Source organism: Rattus norvegicus, chromosome 7, assembly GCF_021556685.1.
Source record: "Rattus norvegicus strain SHRSP/BbbUtx chromosome 7, alternate assembly SHRSP_T2T, whole genome shotgun sequence".
Classification (NCBI taxonomy): domain Eukaryota; kingdom Metazoa; phylum Chordata; class Mammalia; order Rodentia; family Muridae; genus Rattus; species Rattus norvegicus.
The window spans coordinates 27,424,972-27,448,923 of record NC_141540.1 but is presented as its reverse complement, the minus strand read 5'-3'; the positions used below and the strand labels follow the sequence as shown (position 1 = coordinate 27,448,923).

General features: G+C 47.2%; 1 protein-coding gene across 4 annotated transcripts in view; it reads right to left on the bottom strand.

The window, feature by feature from the left end:
- Syn3 (synapsin III) overlaps nt 1-23,952 on the bottom strand; it is a 448,670-nt gene that overhangs the window by 21,212 nt on the left and 403,506 nt on the right. For all 4 annotated transcript variants that reach the window (XM_087555990.1, XM_087555992.1, XM_087555991.1 and 1 more), the window contains 2 exon segments: nt 10,093-10,235; nt 3,230-3,304 (listed from right to left, as the gene is read on the bottom strand). In XM_087555990.1, coding sequence (XP_087412116.1) covers nt 3,230-3,304; nt 10,093-10,235 — 218 coding nt within the window.

The following is a 23,952-nucleotide window of genomic DNA, read 5'->3' as shown; positions in this document are numbered from 1 at the left end:
GTCATGTTCATCTAGAGCTCCCAGGACTAGAGCCCAGTCTAGTTCTCTCATCTAACCAGAGCCAGGAGCATGCTGGGAAGAGCAGGACGAAGGTCCCATATCCACTGGAATCCAACTGGGCGCCCTCGTGTGCCTGGCAGGCTAACTCCTCTTTCCTTCTAAGCTCACCACAGATTGATCAGAGGGGGAGGGGCTGAACTCATTTTTCCAGATGGAGAAGCTGAGGCTTGGACAGAGTAATAAACAACAGATTGGCTTCCAGTCCCAGATCCTGTCTGTGACCAGGTTGTCAGCAAAACACACATTCATTCCCTCTCTCTCTCTCTCTCTCTCTCTCTCTCTCTCTCTCTCTCTCCTCTCTCTCTCAGAGCCTGCCACAACATCACAACATGTGTTTGTTTTTACTTGTCATGGAGGACAAGTGTGTGTGTACACTCACGCACACACATGTAAATGTTGGGTAGGAGCACATGTGTGCATGCATGAGTATTAGGACTCGAAGCCAACCTTTGGTGCTGTTCCCCTGGAGCCTTCCACCTTGTTTTTTTGAGACAAGGTCTCCCCCTGAATGTGAGCTTTGCCACACACTGTACCCTGGCTGGCCAACAAGCCCTAGGATCCTCCTGTCTCTGCCTCCCCTATGCTGGGTCAGGGCTGCATGCTGCCGTACCTGTCTGGCTTTTTTAAATGTGGGATCTGGGAATCAAACTCATGCCCTTGTGCTCACGTGGGAAGGACCTTATGGTCTGATCTGTGATTGGGTGTTTACTAGTACTTCTTTAGTGATTTTGGGAGAGCCTCTCCCTCCAGATGCCTTGGTTTCTTTTATTTGATTCTTGTGCTTGGGAGACACCAAGATAATGAAGCCCAGGTACAAATAAACGGCTTCAGGACTCTGCCCTGTGTTACTGGGTGGTCGCTACCTATTCTTAGTTCTTCCTGTAAGACTCGGGGAACACGATGTGCTCAAGGAGCACAATGCCTGAGACACACTCATGAGTCAAGGTTCTTTCCGGAGAGATAGAAGAAGTCTAGACTAGGGACTGGAGGCAACAGGATTCCAGGGGCTGTTTTCAAATGATGAACATCCAGGCTGTCTGTGTGCATCCCCCCAGGGGTGGAAAACCCAGGGGCCAAACAGCATGAAGATCGCTCAGGAGTCAGGCTCCTCAACAAGCAGGAACCAAGGAGGGGCTGAGTCCTGATTGAGGGTCTCCAGGGACTTTGGGACTGTAGGAATTGGACTAGGTAGGTCTGTCCAGGCCATGAGCACAGCTCTTGACTACACTAGTATGCTAGGCTGAGCAGACCCTGTCCCGTGAAGGTTCCTTTTGGAGTTATCTATGTAGCTTAAGACTGAGCCAAACCACAGGATGGTAGCAACCTGGAGAGCTCCACAGTGATCTTCTCAAGCAATGGAGCAGGTAAGACTGACATTTTGGGACAGTCATGAAGAGGGCACTGGCTGTCCATGAAGGTTCCCTTAGGGAGGGGTGTGCCTGGCACTTGGCACAACCCCACAAGACTGGCTGGTACAAGAGAGTTCCAAGAAGATGCTGTAGCCCCCACCTAGGCTTGCTGGGAAGGACATACATCCACCCTGACAGGCACACGTCGGGAGTTCAGTTTTTCAGATGACACGTGGGCTTGTCTAGTACTGTCTTCATTGTCCAGTGGAAGAAGCTCAGAATTGCCTGTTAACTTATCTAGAGGGGTCGGGGCACTCACCTTGGTTCTTCTGCCTTCCTGAGCTTACAGCCCCTGAACTGGCAACTCCACAGGGGCTGGGCTGATGTCTCTTTTCACCACCACTGTCTCTCCAAGGCCCAGCTCTAAAACTATAGCCCACAGTGAGTGTGTATGACATAGTTGCAGAGATGAAACCGAAGCAAGCTCCTTTAGGTTCCCACTCATTCTTTAGGATGGAATTGTGGCGCCCTTCCTTCAGGGATCCTCCCTGGTCTCTATTTCCCAGAGTTTCACTGGGTGCCCCGTCTCCTTGTTCCTACTGCAAGTGTTCATGCGTCATGCTGTCCTGACTTTATTGTATCGGGCTACAATTTTCTCCTCCTTTACAGAAGATGGGAAAGACGGCTGTTCTTAACGTAGGAGGGGTAATTACTTTCCCTCCTCCTAAAGCCTTCTTAAGAAAAATAGCATTACATCCCTCCCTGAGAGTCAGAGGTAGGCCCCACTCCAACCTCCAGAGTAGAAACTTGATGTAGATTTAGTCCAACACAGCACTGTAAACTTCTCAGCTAGTGATTGGCTTAGGGATGATCACGTGACCCAAAGCCTGGCTAAGCAGCCAATAAGTTTCCATCCCAGGCTTCTTTTCCGTCGGACTCGATGGTGAGAGGGTGAGGCTTTAAGCCCGGTGATGCCATGCACTTCTGTTGGAGAAAGTGTGATCCGACATGGCCATGAAAGGAATGATTTCAATAGAGGGGTTGGGGATGGGGTCCTACGCCTCTCCTTAACACATGCCTCTTGAGCTTTCATCAACAAAAGCTAGTATGTCCCCAAAGCACGAACTAACGTCCTGTGTTCTGATGCGTGCAGCTGCGCCACAGCTCTTAGAGGCAGTATTCAGTGCCTTTTACCTTGCCCTCTTTACTTCTCAGCACATGCAGTAGGCACGGTTTACTGACCCTAGAGTGCATGCTCTGGCCACTACTACTGCCTGCTTGCAGGCAGTGTCCAGTGGGTTCTCTAGGGAAGGTATCTTTGACTGACATGGAGAGCAGGTGCCCAGCCGTTCCTCAACGGAAGAAGTCAAACATGGTAGTGCTTAAAGTGAGAAAGACCTATAGGTCCCCTAGCCACAACGTACCTTAAAGGACTCACAATTTAAGAGGAAATCAGCTTTTCCCTCTTCATAAGGTCTGAGGAAGGTCAATCTCCATTTTAATGATGTCTTAATCATTAACCGCTTTCTCCTAGATATCGGCTAACAATTGGCGACTGGTGAAGGCTATTTCTCTTACTGAGGCAGCAGGGCAGGGCCCAGAAGACTTGAACCCAAGACCTCAGTGTTCCACACTCACTTCTGGCACGTGGGACAAACCACATTATTTCTCTGAACTGCTACCGTCTGTAAATGTAATTTTGACAGCTACCCTGTCACTGATGCCGACTAGATAGGGAAGCAAGCTGGGGACACGGGGCAGAGGTTGAAGGGCCTCACCTGGAAGCTGGTGCATCTTTCCACACACTCTTTGTCTCTTACCTTTCCGTCATGGCCACCTGCTCCAGCATAGCAGAGCCTGTGTTGGCCTTCCAGTTTCCAGAGATGGAGGTTCTCCTGGGTTAGAACAAACCACACATCAAGGACATTATGGAGATCTTGACCACTAATCTGCTTCCCTTCTTGGCTCTTGTGGTTAGGAGATGTTGGTCCAAATATGTGGCCCAAATTATACATAGCATGTACTTTTATATCTGTATTCTGTCTTCTTTTTTTCCGTTCTGTAATTTCTATTAGTGCTGAGAGATTAATTTATTCCTGGATACTATGTATTATTGTTTTCTAAACCTTTTTTTTAAATTTAAAGATTAAATTGTATTTATTAATTTTTTTGTTTATTTTATTTTCTGGGTCTGAGTGTTTTGTTTGTATGCTGTGTGCTATGTGTGTACCATGTGTGTGCCATGTGTGTGTCGTGTGCCATGTGTGTGTCGTGTGCCATGTGTGTGTCGTGTGCCATGTGTGTGCTATGTGTGTCATATGTGCCATGTGTGTGCTATGTGCACCATGTGTGTGCTGGGAACCAAAGCCTGGTCCTCTTCAAAACCAACAACATTTCTGTAACTGCTGAGCCATCTCTCCAGCCCCTAGATTAATATTTAAAAAGGCTTACACTCTGGGTAAAATGGCACAAACTTTGGTGCTGCATTGTAGCCAAACCAGATCCCACAAGCCCAGGCCTGACTTTTAGCATCTTGTGGTGCCATTGGGAGGTGAGGGAATCTTCAGCAAATAATGCCTGGGAATGAAAAGTTAGGTCTCTGGGGTCATGCCCTTGAAAGGACCCTGGTACTTCATGACTCTTCTTGGTTTCCTGGCTACCATGAGGCAAGCAGTCTCTATGAGTGTGTTACCACAGACCCAAAGCTATAGGGGCAAGAAACCATAGGCTGAAACTGTGAAACCTCTGAAACTGTGAGCTGAAATAAACCTTTCTTCCTTTTAAGTTGACTAGCTCAAGTACTTTGCTATAGTAGTGGAAAAATGACTAATATGCACGATCTCTTGTTTTTGAGGAGACCTAGGGCATTCTATCACATGATTCTGGAATTTTTAAAAGGTTTAAATGTAGGAAAAGTGGTCTTAGGGAGGAAGTGATCACTTTCCCATGGTGAAGAGTTTGGAAGGCTTTGTGACCTCTGCCTGCCTTGTCACCCCTCTCAGTTCCTTTTCTGGACTTTATTCTGCCTCAGACATGGCTGTCTTCTTCTTAGGGCTTGCCTGTGCACTGCGGCTGCCCTGATTTGAGCTCCACACCTCACTTTTGGCTCAGGCAGCCTTTGTTACCACCTTTGCCTTCCTAAGTCCTTGCTCATCTTTCAGCCTTCATTTGAATGGGGCTCCCTTATAGCCACACCGTCCTGGACTTTCATAGACTGCTCTGCCCTGCTTCCCTCCCCTCCCTTCCCTTCCTCTCTCCTCCCCTCCTCTCCTCTCTTCTCCCCCTAGTCTTCCCTCCTGTCCCTTCCTCTTTTCTCCTCTCTTTTCTTCTCCCCTTCCCTCCCCTCCCCAGCACTGTCCTCAGGAATGCTCATCTAACCTGCCCTCATAGAGGAGAAGCCCTATAAATGTATTTCCCTCCATCCCTTGAGGACACCATTCCAATAGAACTCAGCATGTAGTAGGTGTCTAATAGCTACAGACCAGGTAAGGGATGATGTGTGTAGGGGAGAACCCGGGCTACCTCTGGGCTCCTGTAAGCCGGCCCCTAATCGAGTGCTTTGTTTTGTAAGTGCCTTTGTCATGGTATCTCTTCACCAAAGTAGAACAGTAATCACATACAGTCCATCACCGAGAAAGGCCAAGGCAGGAGTTCCAGCGAGGATCTGGGGAGCAGGAGCTGACGCAGAGAGATCGTGGGGGAAAGCTGCCTGTTGGGTGGTTCTCTAGTTCATGTTCAATTACTTTTTTTTATATAGCCCAGGGCTACCTGCCCAGAGATGGCACCACCTACGTGAGGTTGGGTCCTTCTTCATCAGTTAGTAATGAAGAAAATGCCTCACGGGCAATTCGATGGGGGCGGTTCCTCAACAGAGTGTCCTTCTTCTCGCAGGTGCCTAATGTTTGTGTCAAGCTGACAAAATGATGGCAGCAGTGCTCATAGGCTCAGCCTTCACCCTGGACACGGCTTAGTCTAAGGGGGCAAAGCTGCAGCCTCCTTGGGCTGCTCGCTTCCTGCCTTTACTAGCTTTGAACCAGAGGACCGGTGTGCTGAATGGCAATGGGTATGAGCTCCAGGGAAGCCCAAGGGATCTCAGGGTCACTGGATGTGGCTCCAGAACGTGTCCATTGAGACGTGCCTTAGCAACTGAACAGCATTTGGCGTCCTGCGTTAGAGGTGAAAGAAGGCAAGGACTGATGATCTCGGAGGTTCTAGCATGTTCTAGTAATTTACCATGGGCGGTGTCTCCCAGCTTCTAACTTCTTCCTTGGTAAAATGGGAACCACTGTAGACGGGGAAAGACCCTGGTGGGGTCCTGTGTGAGTGAGAGGAAATGTTCCCATCAGCCTCTAAGCACAAATGGGCTGTACTGTTTGTTGGTTTCAGTAGGAGGGGATAAGAAGGCATTGAAGCGCTGAAGTAGCAGCAGCTCAAGCCAGGCTGCTTTCCTTCCAAGAGGACGATGACTGGGAGAGCTGATACCTGAGGACTGCATCGGGCATCTGAGACAGGTGTCCAGGGGCTTCACAAGCATCAGCCTATGCCAGCCCCACACAACTGAAGGAGTGCTATCCCCTCTTAACGGCAGATGCCCTCAAACTACTCCACAAACCCTTAATTCATCATCAGAGGCCATGGAGCCCACTATACATGCACAGAAGGACCCTTGTTTTTGACTTGTTTTGAATGAGATGCAGCCAGTGGATGCAGGACAGTATGCGTGCAGATGCGGTCAGAGCAACTATTTGGACTATAATTACCTTTATTTTTCTGGACTGGTGTAACCGAACCACAAACTGTGTGGTTTATAAACAACAACCCATTTCTTTTAGTTCTGGAGGCTGGGAAGTCTAAGCTCAAGATGCCTGAAGATTCAGGTTTGGTGAGGACACATTCCCTGGTTCTCAGACTGGACCCTCTTACTGTATCTTACAGTCTTCTTACTGTAGTGGATGAAGCAAGGGGTCCTTCTGAGTCCCCCCCCCCCCCCCACGAATGCTGCTTCAAACGTTAACTTATTATGGCCTAGAGTCATTGGAAAAAGGCATCTACATTGAGAGACTGACTAGGTCAGATGAGCCTGTGAGCATGTCTGTGGGATTGTCTGTGTTAATTGATGCAGGAGGGTCCAGCCCATGAGGATAGCACTGTTCCCTGGAGAGGTGTTCCTGGGTTGTATAAGAAAGCTAAAAGCATGGGTCTATTGGTCAGACAGCAGATAACAGTCGTGGTTTTTGCTTCAAGCTCCTGCTTCAGCTTCTGCACTGACTTCCCTCAGTGATAGAAAGGGAACTGAAATGCAATTTTTTTCTTCCCTTCAGTTGCTTTTGTTCAGAGTGTTTAATTCAGTAACACAATGGAATTAGAACAGTCATTGGATGCTTTCTAGAAGGTTCTACCCTGATGGCATAATCCCCTGTCTGAACTCTCTTCCTAAGATTGCTGCTTAAGAAGGGGCGGGTTTTCAACATGAATTTGGGGTGGGAGGGTATTTAAGACCAAATGTACAGCCTTGGAGGTGGAGGGGAAGCTTCTGGCCTGAACACCTTTGCACAAAGAGTGAAGACATTAAGACCGGAGGTCAACGATGCTTTCTATAAGCATGTACCGTGGATGGACCACCAGGCAGAGGCTGAAACTGTTCACACGGATGAGGGTCGAACAAATAGCCCAGTGAGTGATGGACGGGGGAAGCCAGCTTTTCCTTGGCTGGCATAGATGTATAGACAAGCAATCAGGAGAGGCAAAGGGAGCCATGTGGTACCGGATAAAAGTCCAGACAGCAGTGAGGCTCCATTTAGAGGAATATACATGCAGACGGATATATGGAGAAACGATTATGGATGCAAGCATACGAGTGGGCAAGTGTGCATATGTATGCCCTGGTTGTGTATGCTAAGAGAATCTAAAAGCAGTCACATCTCACTGGCAACCATCAGAAAGGGCCCGAGCCCAGAACAGGATGTGGGCCAGAGGGGGTTGAATGGCTATGTGCAGGGAGAACAGTCTCAGCCGAAGTGTGATATTGGTCCCATCCTTTGGATGTGGACCAACCGAGGGTCCAGGACTCTCTGTAGGCAGTGACAAATTGGAGCTGTCAGGCCAGAGGGTTCAGCCTGAAGAATGCAGCAATGAGGTAATCCCCTGAAAAGAAACTGGGGCAAGGTGACACCAATGTCAAATGCAAATTCTAGCTATTTAGGCGAGGAGGAGGGAAATGATACCTCTGTGCTGCAGGAATGCACTGAAGCATCTCACGAGGATGAGCCCAGATAAGGGTGGGAGATCTGATGCTGGAGAATGGGAGAGGACAACTGAAAACAGTAACTGCCCTGGCCTGCCTCGGTGAGGGTTGGGGGGACGAGGGTGGTTGACTAACAGGATGCAGTAGAACGATCCCTTGAAAACTGGCTTTTATCTCTTTTCTGGAATTATATCATTCTCCGCCAACTTCCAGTGTCCCAGGCAATTGTATAGTTGCAACCAACTACATGGATATCAAAGCTTAAAGTCACCCCCCTAGTCCAATGATGATGATGATGATGTTTATTTATTCATTTTGGTGTGTGTGTGTGTGTGTGTGTGTGTGTACACATGTGTATCTGTTTGGTCTGGAGGAAAACCTGGGGATTCATCCTTAGAATGCCATCTGTCTCCTTTGCAACAAGGTCTTTCATTGGAAAGTAAGGTCTTTCAGTGGAGGTAACCAGTTAGGATACACTGGCTGGTTAGGGAGCCCCAGAGAACCTCCTGTCTGTTTATCTAGTGCATGGATTACAAAAGCCTAGGACTACACTTGTTATTTTTGTTTTGTTTTACTTTGTGAGACAGGGCTTCACTATGTAACTCCAGCTCTGGAACTCACTAGGTAGACCAGGCTGGCTTCCAATTCCCAGGGATCTTCCTGGAATTAAAGGCCAAGATAACCATACTCACCCTCATACCTTGTATTTTTATGTAGGATCTGGGGACTGAACTCAGGTTCTTGTACTTGCAAATCAAGTACTTTATCCATTGAAATACCCAAGACCTATACCTATTTAAAATCCACACACACACACACACACACACACACACACACACACACACACACACACACACAGGAGCACACATGTACAAGGGCACGTACATATGTGAGTATGGTAGCTAATTTGGGTGTTGTCCATCAGGAACTGTTGGCCCTGTTTTCTGAGATAGACTCTCTCACTGTGACCCAGGGATTAATTATGCTACCTTGGCTGGTCATTGAGCCCAGGATCCTCTGCAGGGCTGGGATTACAAGTGTGCACCATCATATCTTTTTGGGTGGGTGCTGGGAATCAAACTCTGGTCCTCATGCTTGCACTTTCCCATCTGAGCTATCTCCCCAGTCTCCACCTGGCCCTTACACAGAGTTGGATTTTCCTGATGGCCTCGGTAAAAAGCCGCGGCAAAGGACGCTTCCATGAAAAGGCACAGCACGAATAGGCATAGCTCTGACTGGGCAAATTTACAGACGCGGGCAACATCTTGGCTTGCCCACAGGGAAGAGCCATGCTTCACGGAATCACATGGACAGACAGACTGTGCAGCTGTCCATGGCCAGTCATTGCAGCTTCCTGGTGTGGAGCGATGACCACAGTCAGTGTGGCATGAAGGTGACATGAATGGCTGTTGGGTCTCGCTGTTTCAAGTGGAACCAGCAACAACATCCCAATATGAGGGACAGACGCAGAGACCCAGAAGCAGGGAAGACCTCTGCAAGGGGGAGCCTTTCCACCTACTCTGGAGTCACATTGAAACTGATGGCCTCAGCCCCAGGGTAGCCCACCCTTGTTGACTCACACTGAAGCAGAGGCAGGGGACTGCCTTTGTCACGTGGCATTCATGTTCTCCCTTTAGAGGTAGCGTCTCCTCTTCCGCCGGGCAGAGATCTTGCTCAAGTTGCCTGTCTTTCTGCTGGGACTCACCATAGGGCTTTCCTGCCTCTCCCTAACCAAAGCGAGGGGCAGATCCCACTCTGAGATACACGCTGCAGAAGACTCTGGTGGGCCTTCACCTATTGGTCCATGACCATTGGCTGTCACTTCTGGCTCTGTACACCCCTGGGACTTCCCTGAACGCTTCTGCAGTCGGTAATGTGGTGGGATTTCAGTTTGTTTCTAGAAGTTTCTGATCACCTATGATTTTGTAACATTTTTTTTTAAAAAAGTAAAACATAACAGTCAGAGGTAGTTTCTGTTGCTTGCCACCAGAAAATTTGATGTGTCCTCCCAGTGAATTTTGTTGGTTCCAGAGACTAACAGATTGCTGTTCAATACACATATGAGGTCACACATTTTTCTCCATCACATAGAAAAACATGACTGATTGTTTTGCAAGGTACTCAAATAAACGAGTCTTTGATCTTACACTAATCTCTCTCTCTCTCTCTCTCTCTCTCTCTCTCTCCCCCTCCCTCTCCCTCTCTCTCTTCCTCCCCCACCTCACTACACACACACACACACACACACACACACACACACACACACACACACCCTTTTGTAGAGAGATCTATCCTGAGCTAAGTTGCAATAGAACCAGTGGTGAGGACAGAACAAAAGCAAGCTCCTCTCATCTTCCAGTCCAAGCTTGCTGACTCCTCCCACATCCCTGTCCCTGCCCACTAACTCCTCCCACCTTTCAGCCCTGGCTGCTGACTTACATGTATGCCTTGTAGTTGGATCCGATCTTCTGTATGCGGATGTCATACTTGGAGTCAATAAAGGCCTCCGTGGTGGCATAGGTTTTGGCCATGGCCACCACGCTGGTGATGTCCTGGTAGTCGTGCTGGTTTTCTACTTTGATCTGTGGGGTAAGGAGGAGATGTGAGTGCTGCTGTCCATCTAGTCTCCATTGTACATCTGCCCAGACCAGAACAGGGTACTCCAATCTGTCTTAGAGGAGTCACAGGAGGTGAATCATCCCACGGCCTACCTTCCCAAGGAACAGAAGAGGAAGGAACTGGTTCCAGCTGGGAAGGCAGGGGCCCTTTTGGGAATAGGTGAGTGACAGAGAAGTTTAGAATAATAAATACTTCCTTTTTGAGATGGGGTCTCTCTGTCTGTCTGTCTGTCTGTCTGTCTCTGTCTCTGTCTCTGTCTCTCTTTCTCTCTCTCTCTCTCTCTCTCTCTCTCTCTCTCTCTCTCTCTCTCTCAGCCTTGGAGCTGCGAATTCAAAGATCCCTCTGCTTTTGCCTCCTGAGTGCTGGATTGAAGGTGTGTACCACCATGCCCAGCCTATGAATATACATTCTGTGTGTGTGACTGATGACATGGGAGGGTTGTGGGGCAAACCATAAGGAATGTCAGAGCTTCTTGGGAAAGACATGGTTGTTGGGGGAAGGAAAATGGGTACAATGGTTTGGTGGAATCCTAGGATCCTAGGGAAGTTCTGCTGGCTCTCATCATGTGCTCAGATTTTGGAAGCCACAGGAAGAGAGATTATTATTCAAGTGTATAAGGGTTTGAATGGGAGAGTGTGGTGTGATAGACAACAAAGAAACTAGAAAGTATGTGTGTGTGTGTACCATGTTTACATGTATTTAGTGGATGCTACATGTATGGTATGTTTTTGAATGTTCATGTGATATATTTGCTGTATATATCTTGTGTTTATACCTGGTGCTACTGTGTGTATATAGTAATGTATGTTTGAATGGATGCTTGCTGGCTTTATAGTTCAGAAGCCTGAGGAGAATCTTGTCCTGTTTACTGGGTTGAGACCAGGGCCACAGGATAATGTTCTGAGGTAAAAAAGAGGTCTTAAGAAAGCTCCCAAGACCAAGGGGAGGGTACAAAATCAAGTCTCTATGGCAGCGATCTCAAGCAGATGCTGGATCTTAAAGTCCATGGACAACAAAGTGGAGTGACCCCTCCAGCTGGCCATGGGGACACTACTTGTCTTAAATGACACTCTTGCTTTTTTTTCTTATGTTGACAGTGGAGCATCTGACACTGGGCCAAAGGCAGGGAGAAATCCCAAGGGGAAGTCTGAGCGCAGGGACAGTGTGGCTGGAATTGGGACAAGTGTAGGGTGAACCCCAGGGTACCTTCTTTCCCATGTCCCCCGCTCTTCACATCTCAACTCTGATAACAGCATCCCTTCCATAGTGTGTCCATGCACAATCGCATCGACTTCACAGTGTACAAAGGACCCCTCAGGGGCAAGGCGTGCAAGCTACACATTGTGGTCTTTCTCCAGATGTGGTGACTGAGTTGTCTTTATCCAAAGTCAGTGCATCAGAGCACAGTGCCTACAAGAAAACCCAGACCCAGAGGCCCAACTCTGATACTAAGCAGCTCGCTCAGGTGCAGCCACAAGCCATGAGGGTTGTAGGTAAGCAAGCCTTCTCTTTGTCCTTCGAGAGCCCAACCTCGCAGTAATGATGCTCAGACAGACACACGTTACAGAGCGAACAAGGTCGACCAGGAAGGAAGAGGTCCCTAGGTTCTATTCATTTTCCAGCTCACGGACCCCTCTCTCCTTCCAGCTGTAGCAGAGGGGAGGGTGTGCCTTGTCCCTTTGTCTTGGGTCTCCTGAGGCTCTGACTGCCGGCTGTCCCCATGCCTTTTAAGCTGAGGACCTGGTCTCCAAGATACAGATTCTTTGGTTCTAGTGTCCAAGTGGATGTGGTGAACTCTTTAAGCTCTAGTCAGTGAGAATGAAGTAGCTGTGGTGTGAGCCGCTCCTTGGTGGTCCCTGGAGGTTAGAGACCTTCATTTCCCCTTCCTACTTTCTTATGGTTGTGATGTGGACACGGTAACTTGAGTAGCAGCGGCCATCTTGGGCAACGAGATAGGAGTCATATTTTTGGGATGGCTGAGTGGTAGCACGGAGGTCCATGTTACCCAATGTCCCCAGTGCTGTAACCTCCCCTCAGTATTTTGTACGTTTAGATTCGTGCAGGAAAGAACAATGCACTTCAACTCAGTTAAGTTTTGTTGTTTTGGTCTCTGTGAGATAAGCCGTACCACAGCGTCTTTGTCATTTATAGTCCAGTCTCAGTTATTGTGGATTATGAGGATGGGACCAGCCAACACAGGGTCTGCCGTCTGCTATGAGCACCCTGGCTTCTCACCGCTCTCTGTTTCTGTTAGCTTCTACTTTACGCTCATCTCTCAAGCCACAGTCTTCAGCTCTCACTCTCTTGGGTCACGTCGGAGCCACGTTGGCTTCCGTTTTACTTCTGTGGCCCGCTGCCAGGACAAGCTACCTGGAAAACTTGAAGTTGGAAGGGTAGGTTTATTTTGGCTCACAATTTGAGGGGACAGCCCCTTGGTGGAGGGAGCATGAGGTGGCCAATCACACCCCATGCACAGTCACTGAGCAGTTACGAATGCCATTGTTTCCCTCCTTCATATTTACCCTGGCAGGCAGGATGGGCCTTTACGCTTCGGCTAACCTAATCTAGGTAAGCCTCGTGGATGCGCCCAGCGGCTTGTCTCCAAGGTGATTCCAGATCCCGGCAATCAATAAAAGCCACCCGACCTCCTCAGTGGTGACTCCTGTAGAGCTCCTTGGGCTGCATCCTATTGTGGCTCTGGCTCATTTGGAATTGATAAACCTTTGACGTTTGGTTTACACACACACCCCTGTTTCCTTTTTGGTACCTCCCTCGCAGTTGGTATTGTCTGGCCTCCCTCCAGTGTCCTTTGAGTGGCATTAGGGCATCATTTTTAGCCAGTGCGTGGGCTCAGACGCAGGGGTTCAGAGTGATCAGAGTGAAAGAGAGAGCTCGCAGGGACAGCACAGCACAGCCGGGCTTCACACTAGGACAGCACAGCACAGCCGGGCTTCACACTAGGACAGCACAGCACAGCCGGGCTTCACACTAGAGGCTTCAGAAAGACTAGACCTTCTGCTCCGTGGCTTCTAGACCGCACAGTGTGCATGGTAGGCAGCCTTAGGGATGTCCAATGTTCATAGCACCCTTTCTCCATCTGTATTCTCTTTTGACATAGGGATCCTTGGCCACCAGAATAAACACAACGTTTTCCCTTTCCCCTAACACCTTATTGCAGCCATGTGATGACGTCTTGGCGCTTTGGTGTGATCAAAGAAGGGGAGTGAACTGCTGAGAGGGGCTGGGCTTTCCCCCTTGCTCTAGACCTTCTCCTGTTGCCTTCTGACTTGCACATTCTTGGCCCAGGGAGTGGCACTATTAGAAGGTGTGGCCTTGTTGGAGGAAGTGTGTCAAGGTGGGGTGGGCTGGGAGACACTTCTCCTAGCTGCCTGAGGATGGTCAGTCTGTTCCTGGCTTCCTTCAGATGACGATGTAGAACTCTCAGCTCCTCCTGCACCAGGCCTACCTGGATGCTGCCATGCTCCTGCCTTGAGGATAATGGACTGAACCTCTTAACCTGTAAGCCAGCCCCAATTAAATGTTGTCCCTTATAAGACTTACATTGGTCATGGTGTCTGTTCGCAGCAATCAGACCCTAACTAAGACACCTTCATAGATGACAAGTGGATGATTCCCATGAAAAAGGAGAGTGACCCCTGAAACCATGGAGGCTCCATACCAGCTCTGGGCTTCCTTTTACCCAGTTCCATTAGGGGAAACAGAAATGTCTAGTTTGTTTTAGCCAATCAGACTTTATCTCAATCGCAGTCTAAGCCGTAGGATGCAATGGGATTTCCCCTTAACCCCAATGGGGACAAAAGGAAACTAAACAGAAAGAGTATAAATGTAGCGATTGAACCAGCGGGCCAGCATGATAGCCCACCACCCTCTGGAAGCCTCCTGTCTGAGTCTGAGTAGCGGTGGTGATGGTGGTGGTGGTGGTGGTGGATGAGACTCATCCTACTTCTTCTGGAGCTGGCATAACTCATCCATGGGCTCTTTCCAAAGAGCCAAATGCCCCTAGCAGCAGGGTATTATTTTCTTTACCAAGGGCTCCCTATATTGTATGATGCTGGGGCTCCATAGCATTCTGGCTCTCCTCTGGATCTCCTGTGCCTGTCTCCCATTAGATGCTGAGCTTCTTGGTGATGGAGATGGACAATAGGTTTTGTTTTAAGTCATCACATTCCTGTCTGGCATGATAATTATAGGTGTTTTCTGGAATGACCCCAAGAGGCTGGATAGAGACTAGAACTTGTGGTTGGGAGAGGGCCATGGTAGTGGAAGACATAACGAGCCAGAGAATGGCAAAGCTTTGGGGATGTGTTTTTTTTCTCCAATGTTGTGGTAGCTGTGTGGAGGCCCAAGGTTGGTGTCATGAAACATCTTCAGTCATTCTTCTGCCTTATTCATTGAAGCAGGGTCTCTCAATCAAAGCCAGAGATCACCTGCACAGCTAGTCTTGCTAACCACCTTTCTCAGGTCTCTCCTGTCTCAGCCTTCAAGGGAGACTTGATGGAATTACAGGCCGGCTGCCATGCTCACCCACCATTTATGTGAGTTCTGGAGATCTGAACTCCAGTAAGGCTTACCCACTGAAACATCGCCCCAGCCCCTGGAAAAGTATGTCTTTTTATAAGAGGATTTTTTTTTCTAGGCTGGATGCTACCTTGTCAGAGTGTCAAAAACCCCAATGGAACCAGGGATCCTGGAAAAGAGGCAGGTGGCATGTAGCTGGTTGGCAGAGCTGAAGAGGACTCTGAGATGGCCCTCAGGATGGAGATGTGGGGTATGGAGGGCCATGAGAAGCACAGTTGTGGGGTGTAGAGCTGGGCCCCGGCCAGGGAGACTTGGTACTCTGCCTGATTTACTGGCTGGAAAAGCCTCCAAGGGTTTACAAAGATGAGGAAAACAGGAAGGCCCAAACGAGCTGTGACCCAAGCAGACCCATGTGCTACCCAAAGAACTTCAACTGTGAAGACAGCCTCACCACCCACCCCATCTTGCCTGCAGCTCTGCTCTTTTCTCCCCTCCCGGCCTCCTTTTGCCTTCTCTTTTCTTCCTTTCCCACCTCATTGTTTCTCTCTCCTCCTAACATCTCTTTCTCTCCCTCTTTTATATATTCCATTTTCCTGTTTAATTGCTTGCTTGATTCTCATCTTTCTCTAGGTATTTCTTCCCACCATCTTTCACCCTCTCACCTTCAGCTTGCCTTTCCTCTCTTCTCAAAGTCATTCTCCTGCTCTTGGTTTCCTATGATATCTCTGTTTTTCCTGCCCACTTTCTCCCCATCATATTCATGTTCAGGGTTCCACCTGCGTCTCCCTACTGCCCACAGAACTGCTTTATTTCCCTTGTGTGTATATGTATATGTGTATGTATATATGAAGTATATGATGTATGTAATATGTATGATGCAAATCCAAATGTATATATGATGTATATGATATATATGTGTATGCATATATGCATGTGCACACATATATCCTGAAGAGACACCAGGAGAGAAAGTGGCCAAAGAGAACAACAGGAACTGTAGAAGGACCAGGATTTCTGAAGGGAGTTCTTCTGTGAAGACCTGGAATTCCAACCTGGGACAGGACAAAGATCTACACTCCCAAAGGACTGCTCATCATATGCTCAGAATCTCCAATGAGGGGTAGGGTTTGTGAGTAGTCATGGCAGCTCCTTCCTCTTCAGGGAGCCTCTACCTTGTCTTAGTGTATGTTGGTCCAAGAAGAAAAAAAAAAGGTCTTGCCATCTGCCTATATCCGCATTCCTTCATCTACTTGGGAAGAAAGTGAAGGCAGCAGCTTGTAATACTGCGGCTAGAGAACAAGTTAATTTATTCAAAACCATCTAGAAGCACAGTGATTCCCAGGGTTACTTCAAATGATTCTGTGTTCTAAGCCACCATTGCCATAGTCTGTTGAATCACTTCATTTGCCAATTTCCATGGGTTTTCCCCCATCTGACTCATTTTGCTTTCTTAACTATGTGGTCAGATGAGTAAATGGCCAACTAATGAGAAAGTCTAATCACCCTCCAGTCCTCAGGAATTCCCATTTGACCATTTGTTTACTCCCATGCGGCTTGAATAGGAAGTGTCCTCCCAAAAGCTCGTGTGTTTGAACCCTTGGTGTCCTGCTGGTGGTGCTTGTTCAAGATGGCTGTAGGACCTTGTGGACACGGGACGTAGCTGGCTGAAATGGGACTGTAGGGGTGGGACTAGAGGGTTTATAGACCGACTCTATCTTCCTTGAGATCCCTACTCCCTAGTATGTTACCGAGAAGCTACAGTAACAAGAAAAGACCAACAAATAAATATACTTATTTTAATAACATCTACTGTGTCCTTGGACCTCTCCAATGAGCCTCAGCTTTATATGATCCATACCATACCATGAGCTGACGTGGGCTTTGGCTGAGTGTGGGGGAAGTAGTTTGCAATTGAAGGAATTATTGTAGGAAACAAAGTGTTTACCTATGCTTCTATGTCTGCAAAAAAAATCCTCAACAGTTACCCAACTAAAGAAAACCAACTTCTATTGAGCACGTAGAATGTGGTAGACATCAGGCTAGGTAAGTCCTTGGATGATTAATTATCATAGTTTAATTAAAATTACAATCATCCTGTAAAGTAGTTATTATCTCAGGTAAGAGTTAGGAGATGCAACCTAACTGACAGCTGGGGTTTTGTCTGAGAAGGGCCCGTCAGGATCATGAGTGATGTGCAGATGAGGGTGACCATTGGCAGAATGGGCTGGGAAGACGGATGGGGACACAGAAGCTGGGGAAATGCAAAGACATCCTCTGAGACCGAGATATTCTGTCACCCAAGTCCAAGGAGAAATGTGGACTTTCAGGATTTCATGGTTGACAAAGACCTGGAAGTGCTATCTACGGCATCTCCACATGGATCTTAGGAGGGCAAATGCTAAGTTGAGCTGCATTACTGGAAGCAAGGCAGTTAATGGGTATCAAGCCCAATGGATAAGAATAATTAGTCTCCTGTCCTTCTTATACCCCCACACTCCAGGCCAGTACCTGATATCGCACATTTGTAAACACTTTTCCCCCCTCTTAGCTACCGGTATTGTGTCCCTGTTTTTATCCAACTGTGGATTGAAAATATGTGGCCAAAAAATTCAGTTCATACCAAACATATGGAGACTTTTTTGTCATTATTCTTTAAACAACAACAACAACAACAACAACAGCAGCAGCAACAGCACACAATTTACAAGGCATTAATCTTAGATATGACAAGTTGTAGAGAGAATCTCTTGTAAGGATCACCTGTCAATAAAAAAAGCTGATGGCCAGTGAGCTGAGGCAGGAAGCAGGTGGGGCACTGGCAGGAAGAGGATTCTGGGAAATAGTGAGAGTATAAGAGCGATTCAGGAGCCAGACAGAGGAGATGGACATAAAGTAGAGGAAGCTGAACTCAGGATACAATAAAGGAGATTCCGGAGAGATGCTGAGGGAGACGCTAAGGAGATGCGAAGAAAAGCTGGCCAGGACTAGAGAGACGTAACTAATCAAGTGTTAGATGTATAATAGTTTAACTGGACTAAATAAGTTGCAAGCTAGTCAGGGAAGGAGCCAAAGCTTATGGTCCAGGCATTTAGTAATAAACAATTAGTCTCAGAGAGTCACTATTCCAGGAGCAGGATTGGGAAGAAAAATTGTTTTAGTTATTTATTTATTTTTAGAGTAAGTAGATGTTCAGGAGCGTATAAATGTGTGTTATATGCCAGCATGAAAATACTTTATTGTCTTAGTCTTTTCTCCTGCTGATAAAACATCCTGGTACAGGCAACTCAAGGGAGAAAGGACTTATTCTGGCTCACAATTCAAGATAAGACAGTCCTGGAGAAGCCGCTGCTCCTATCGTATCCGTAGCCAAAAAGAAGACAGCAATGGATGCTTTCTAGTGTTCAGCTTGCTTTCTCTTTACAGTTCAGGTTTTCCTGCGAAGGGAATAATCCAACCCACAGTCAAGATGGGGCTCCCTGCATCAATTAACTCAATCGAGATACCCCATCCACCTAGGCATGCCTAGAAACCCATTTTCCTGTGATGTCAGAATCTGTCAAGCTGACAACATTAACCAGCACAATGAAGAATGCAAGGATCTGGTGTCGGGTGACACGGAACCGATGCGTCTTGAGTTCTCAGGGATACACTCTTAGGTGTGTTCATTCAGCCATTAAACAATTAGTTAGCTTCCCATTTTTCTCTATGGACTGTTATACATGGCTGCCATAGTTTGGATCTGAAATGCCACCGAAGAGCCGTGTGTTGAAGGCTTATGCTTCCTCCCAGGGTGCTATCACGTTCTGATGTGCCTAGTGGGAAGACTTTAGGTCACTGTGGTGTGTGTGTCTCGGAGGAGGATATTGGGATCCCAGCTCCTGCCTTTTCTTCTTAGCTTCCCAACCACCTCTAGGTGAGTGCTTTTCTCTAGCACTCACCTTCCAGCATGTACTGCTTCACCATAGACCCAAGCAGCATCCACAGTTGTGAACCAGAACGAACTTTTTAAAGTTAATTATCTGGTAAGTGCTTTTGACAGTAACAGAAAGTTGATGCACGGTGTTTAAGCCAACAAACTGTTAATGGTGTGATAGAAAAGGAGGGAAATGCTGTGGAGTAAGATAAAACAGAGCGAGGAGTGCTGGGTGGGAAGAGGAACCACCCAGAGGATGAGTGAAGACAAGCTTGAACAGAGTGAAGGGAGGGGGTGAGCTGTGCAGGCTAAGAACTGAAGGCTTGCATGTACGTACGGAGCCTGACAGACTTATTTCTGATGGAGGGGGTGCCTAAGACCACATCCAGAGTATGCCGGGCTCCACGTAGCTTGAGACATTTGAAGACACTGAAAGGATCTACAGGCAGCTAATACTTGGAGGGTGCTAAAGAAAAAAAAATGCTACACGCCCTTCTGTCTAATCAATAGTTGGTGCATGGGACATGGCTCAGTTGGTTTAACCTGGACAACGGCGACTTCACACAACAGTGACTGTCAGGGGTTGGTCTGGTGTTTCCTGTATTCATAGGCCAGGCTCTGTACTCCAAGATCTGGCTGCCTCGAGACGAGCAAATTCCCATGTGCACCAGCCTCTGTTGTGCAAACCTTACTCTCTAATTTAAAACCACCAGTTAAATAAAAATGGCTATAGCCGTTACTGGGAAGAATAGAGAGAGGTGGAGTTTGAATTACTGGGCTGGGGTCCCAGGTAGAAACCATGAGGAGAGGGAAGGAGAGAGGAGGAGGGAAATCAGAGAGAACAGGAGGTCTCCATTAGTCTTGATGGACCCGCAGGACGTGCCCAAGTGAGATGCCTCCCTTGGACGCCAGACTGCTGGAGCAGAAATAACTCAGGAAAAGTCAAACCCTCAAGCATTTGGGGAGCACGGTTGGAGAAGTAGCCAGTCTAGCATTAGAGAATTAGAGTGGGAGTCACCCCCCAGTAATTGTGCAGAGCCTGATAAATAACTCCTAGTTTGACTCTCATTCGTTTGAAGCCAGACGGGGATATGGGGGATTCATATCATGCAACAAGTCACTGTATATCCTTGGTGGAAAGTATGGAATGGATTCTTAAAAACGACAAAAAGATGTATATAGGTTGATATTCAGTGTCGACATTGTAGGAATAATGGAAAGGCTCTTTGAAAAGGTCCCAGATAACAATAATGTCAGCATTCTCAGGAGCCAAGATCCTCCCTTCCCCTCCCTCCTACTAGCCCTCCCTCCTTTCCTCTCCCTACCCTTCCTTTCTTTTTCCTGCCCCATGTTTGCCAAGTGCTACACCACCCAGTCATATCCTTAGTCCTCAGTGAAGAAGAAATACGGTTTCAAAAAAATCAAAGAAACTTAAATATCTCTTATCTGAAATTTAAATTTTTTTTTCTTTTTTTTTTTTTTTATTAACTTGAGTATTTCTTATATACATTTCGAGTGTTATTCCCTTTCCCGGTTTCCGGGCAAACATCCCCCTCCCCCCTCCCCTTCCTTATGGGTGTTCCCCTCCCAACCCTCCCCCCATTGCCGCCCTCCCCCCATAGACTAGTTCACTGGGGGTTCAGTCTTAGCAGGACCCAGGGCTTCCCCTTCCACTGGTGCTCTTACTAGGATATTCATTGCTACCTATGGGGTCAGAGTCCAGGGTCAGTCCATGTATAGTCTTTAGGTAGTGGCTTAGTCCCTGGAAGCTCTGATTGCTTGGCATTGTTGTACTTTTGGGGTCTCGAGCCCCTTCAAGCTCTTCCAGTTCTTTCTCTGATTCCTTCAATAGGGGACCTATTCTCAGTTCAGTGGTTTGCTGCTGGCATTCACCTCTGTATTTGCTGTATTCTGGCTGTGTCTCTCAGGAGAGATCTACATCCGGCTCCTGTCGGTCTGCACTTCTTTGCTTCATCCATCTTGTCTAATTGGGTGGCTGTATATGTATGGGCCACATGTGGGGCAGGCTCTGAATGGGTGTTCCTTCAGTCTCTGTTTTAATCTTTGCCTCTCCCTTCCCTGCCAAGGGTATTCTTTTTCCTCATTTAAAGAAGGAGTGAAGCATTCACATTTTGATCATCCGTTTTGAGTTTCGTTTGTTCTAGGGATCTAGGGTAATTCAAGCATTTGGGCTAATAGCCACTTATCAATGAGTGCATACCATGTATGTCTTTCTGTGATTGGGTTAGCTCACTCAGGATGATATTTTCCAGTTCCAACCATTTGCCTACGAATTTCATAAAGCCGTTGTTTTTGATAGCTGAGTAATATTCCATTGTGTAGATGTACCACATTTTCTGTATCCATTCCTCTGTTGAAGGGCATCTGGGTTCTTTCCAGTTTCTGGCTATTATAAATAAGGCTGCGATGAACATAGTGGAGCACGTGTCTCTTTTATATGTTGAGGCATCTTTTGGGTATATGCCCAAGAGAGGTATAGCTGGATCCTCAGGCAGTTCAATGTCCAATGAAATTTAAATTTAAAATGTCAGTGTAGATTTATGATCTATTTTTTTCCTATCCCCCCCCCCAAAAAAAAGAAGACCTAGAAGAAGTGGCCAGCAAAATAGCAAGGAACATGCTTAGTACTTTATTATAGCCCTTAAAAATGCTGTTATCCCGAAGGGAGCCAAGCTCCTTGAGGGACGGCTGATCCTAGAATCTAGGTAGAAAGTGTGTGGTGATCTGGGAGCATCTCATCGTCGTGAGAAGAGAGAAGCACACGTCAAGACTGTGAATCTATTGCATGAAGGACTCCTAGAAACCAGAGATGGATCATTTGAGTGTCAGAAAGAATAATGAATTCAACAGATTTGAATACATCAAATTGTTAACAGTCCACGACTTAGAAATAAGTGGCTGCCACCTTCGGAGGAAATTAAGACACACCATTATTCTGAAAAGGATGAAGAAATGTGCTTCTCTGATAATATATGGAGGAGTGAGGGCCAAGGAGGGCATCCTTTGGCAAACCCCATAGCAACAGTGGTAGATGTCCAGGTTGTTGGGGAAGAATTGCTAGGAATTTCCCAAGGTAGGGGTCATGAAGACAACACCTGAACTCATACATTAGCTTTGTGTGGAAAGAGAACTTCCAGACATGGCTTTGCCTCAGGTATGATGTAGGATAATGTCCTTACCCATTCAAACAGTGTTCTCTCTTCACCTTAGGACCTGGCCTGCATGGCATCTCCTATCCGCCCAGTTCCCAGGGAAGACCACAGGATGCTACCAGATAAACTCAGAATGGAAGAAATTCTATACACAAAGCACTTGTTTTTCCCTTCAATGAATACACGTCATAGGGGAAAGCCCCAGTAACAACAGAGTCAGAAGGGCTGCCATATTCACTCTAGCTGTGTGACTACAGCCAGAGTGAGGAACTACTCACATGGTGGTGTAGCCCTTGGAAAGCTCAGGTAGCCAACCTGGGCTACACAGTGAGTACCAGGTCAGTAAGAATTACATACCAGGAGTCTTACTGAAACATCATCATCATCAGCAGCAGCACCACCATCACCACCACCACCACCACCATCACTACCATCATCATCATCACCACCACCACCACCATCACCACCACCACCATCACCACCACCACCATCACCACCATCACCACCATCACCATCATCATCATCAATAACAAACCAACAAAACAAAAGATTCATCTAAAAAGGGGAGCTATTGAACACTGACTGCTTGTTAGGCTGAGGATTAATAAATTGTAGGTGTAATAATGGTATTCAGCTATGTTACAGCAAAAAAGAAGCCTTTATGTGTTAAAAATACATTCAGGCTATTTCTGGATAAAATGACATGCTCTGGGATTTGCTCTGAAACCATGCAGCGAGCCATAGAGACAGAAAGAAGAGAGGTGGCTGCTGCCAAGACCCGGGGCAAAGGTGGGTGGCAGGGACTCCTAATGGGGATGGAGCAATGGGATGGGATTCCAGGGTGCTCATGGCTCCTGGTTGGGCATATACCAAGGGAGAAAACACAACACTGAATCACGTGCTTTAGAAGGAGAAATTATCTGAGAACCAGAACTCAGATTTTTTAAATGAAAAAGTATCTGGGGTTTGGGAGGATATATATATATATATGTATATATGTATATATGTATATATGTATATGTATATATGTATATGTATATATATATATGTGTGTGTGTGTGTGTGTGTGTGTGTGTGTGTGTAGCAAAACTGACCATGAATAAGTATTGGTGGAAGCTGAAGTATTGACCATTTTCTCCTCTTTTGTGTATACTTGAAAATTTCCATAATAAAAATTTAAAACCAAGCAGAACTGAGAGAAACAGACAAGAGACAAGGATATAAAAATTATTGTCATAAGGAGGTTAAAAGCGCAAGTGGCAGTGTCTGGTAGTGGGTGTGGACCTCTCCTTTGTGTGTTGTAAATAGCAAACACAGCACATTGGGACAAACGCCATCCAGTTTTTTCTCTAAGAGGAAAGGAATCACAGCAATTCCTGCAGCATAAGCCAAGTGGCATTTGCCCATGCTCCCTCCAAGGGGCGCTGTGGGGACAACCCGGCCATGATCTCAGCTGGCTCATTCACTGTGGCTCCCAGTCTTCCTCTGTTCCAGGCCCCAGAGCAGAACCTTGCATATTGAGAGGATTATTCTCACAGCTCTGAGGGCTGGGAAGTCTGACATCAAGGACGTTATGACTGAAGGTAGGTACACTTCATGACCTGCAGGTGGTTTACCTTCTTGCCAGGTCCTCACGTGAAGGGTAGGAACAGGCTCACTGGTGTCTCCTCAGAGGAACACTAAAGTCAGTCGGAGAGTCCCACCCATGGCCCATCAATCAAACCTCTCAAAGGACTCATTTGTAAATACCACCATACAGGGGTTAGAGCGCTCTCTCTCTCTCTCTCTCTCTCTCTCTCTCTCTCTCTCTCTCTCTCTCTCTCTGTGTGTGTGTGTGTGTGTGTGTGTGTGTGTGTGTGTGTAGGTGAGCATTTGAAAGCCAATAAACAGTCTCAGTTTTCCTTCCTCAAAAGCCATCAACCATGTTATTTTGAGTCAGAGTCTCTCAGTGGCCTGCGATTCACCAAAGTAGGCTGAGTTGGCCAGAGTTCCAGGGATCTGCCTGTCTCTAGATCTTGCTAGTGTTGAGATCACAAACAGACACTACTATATTTA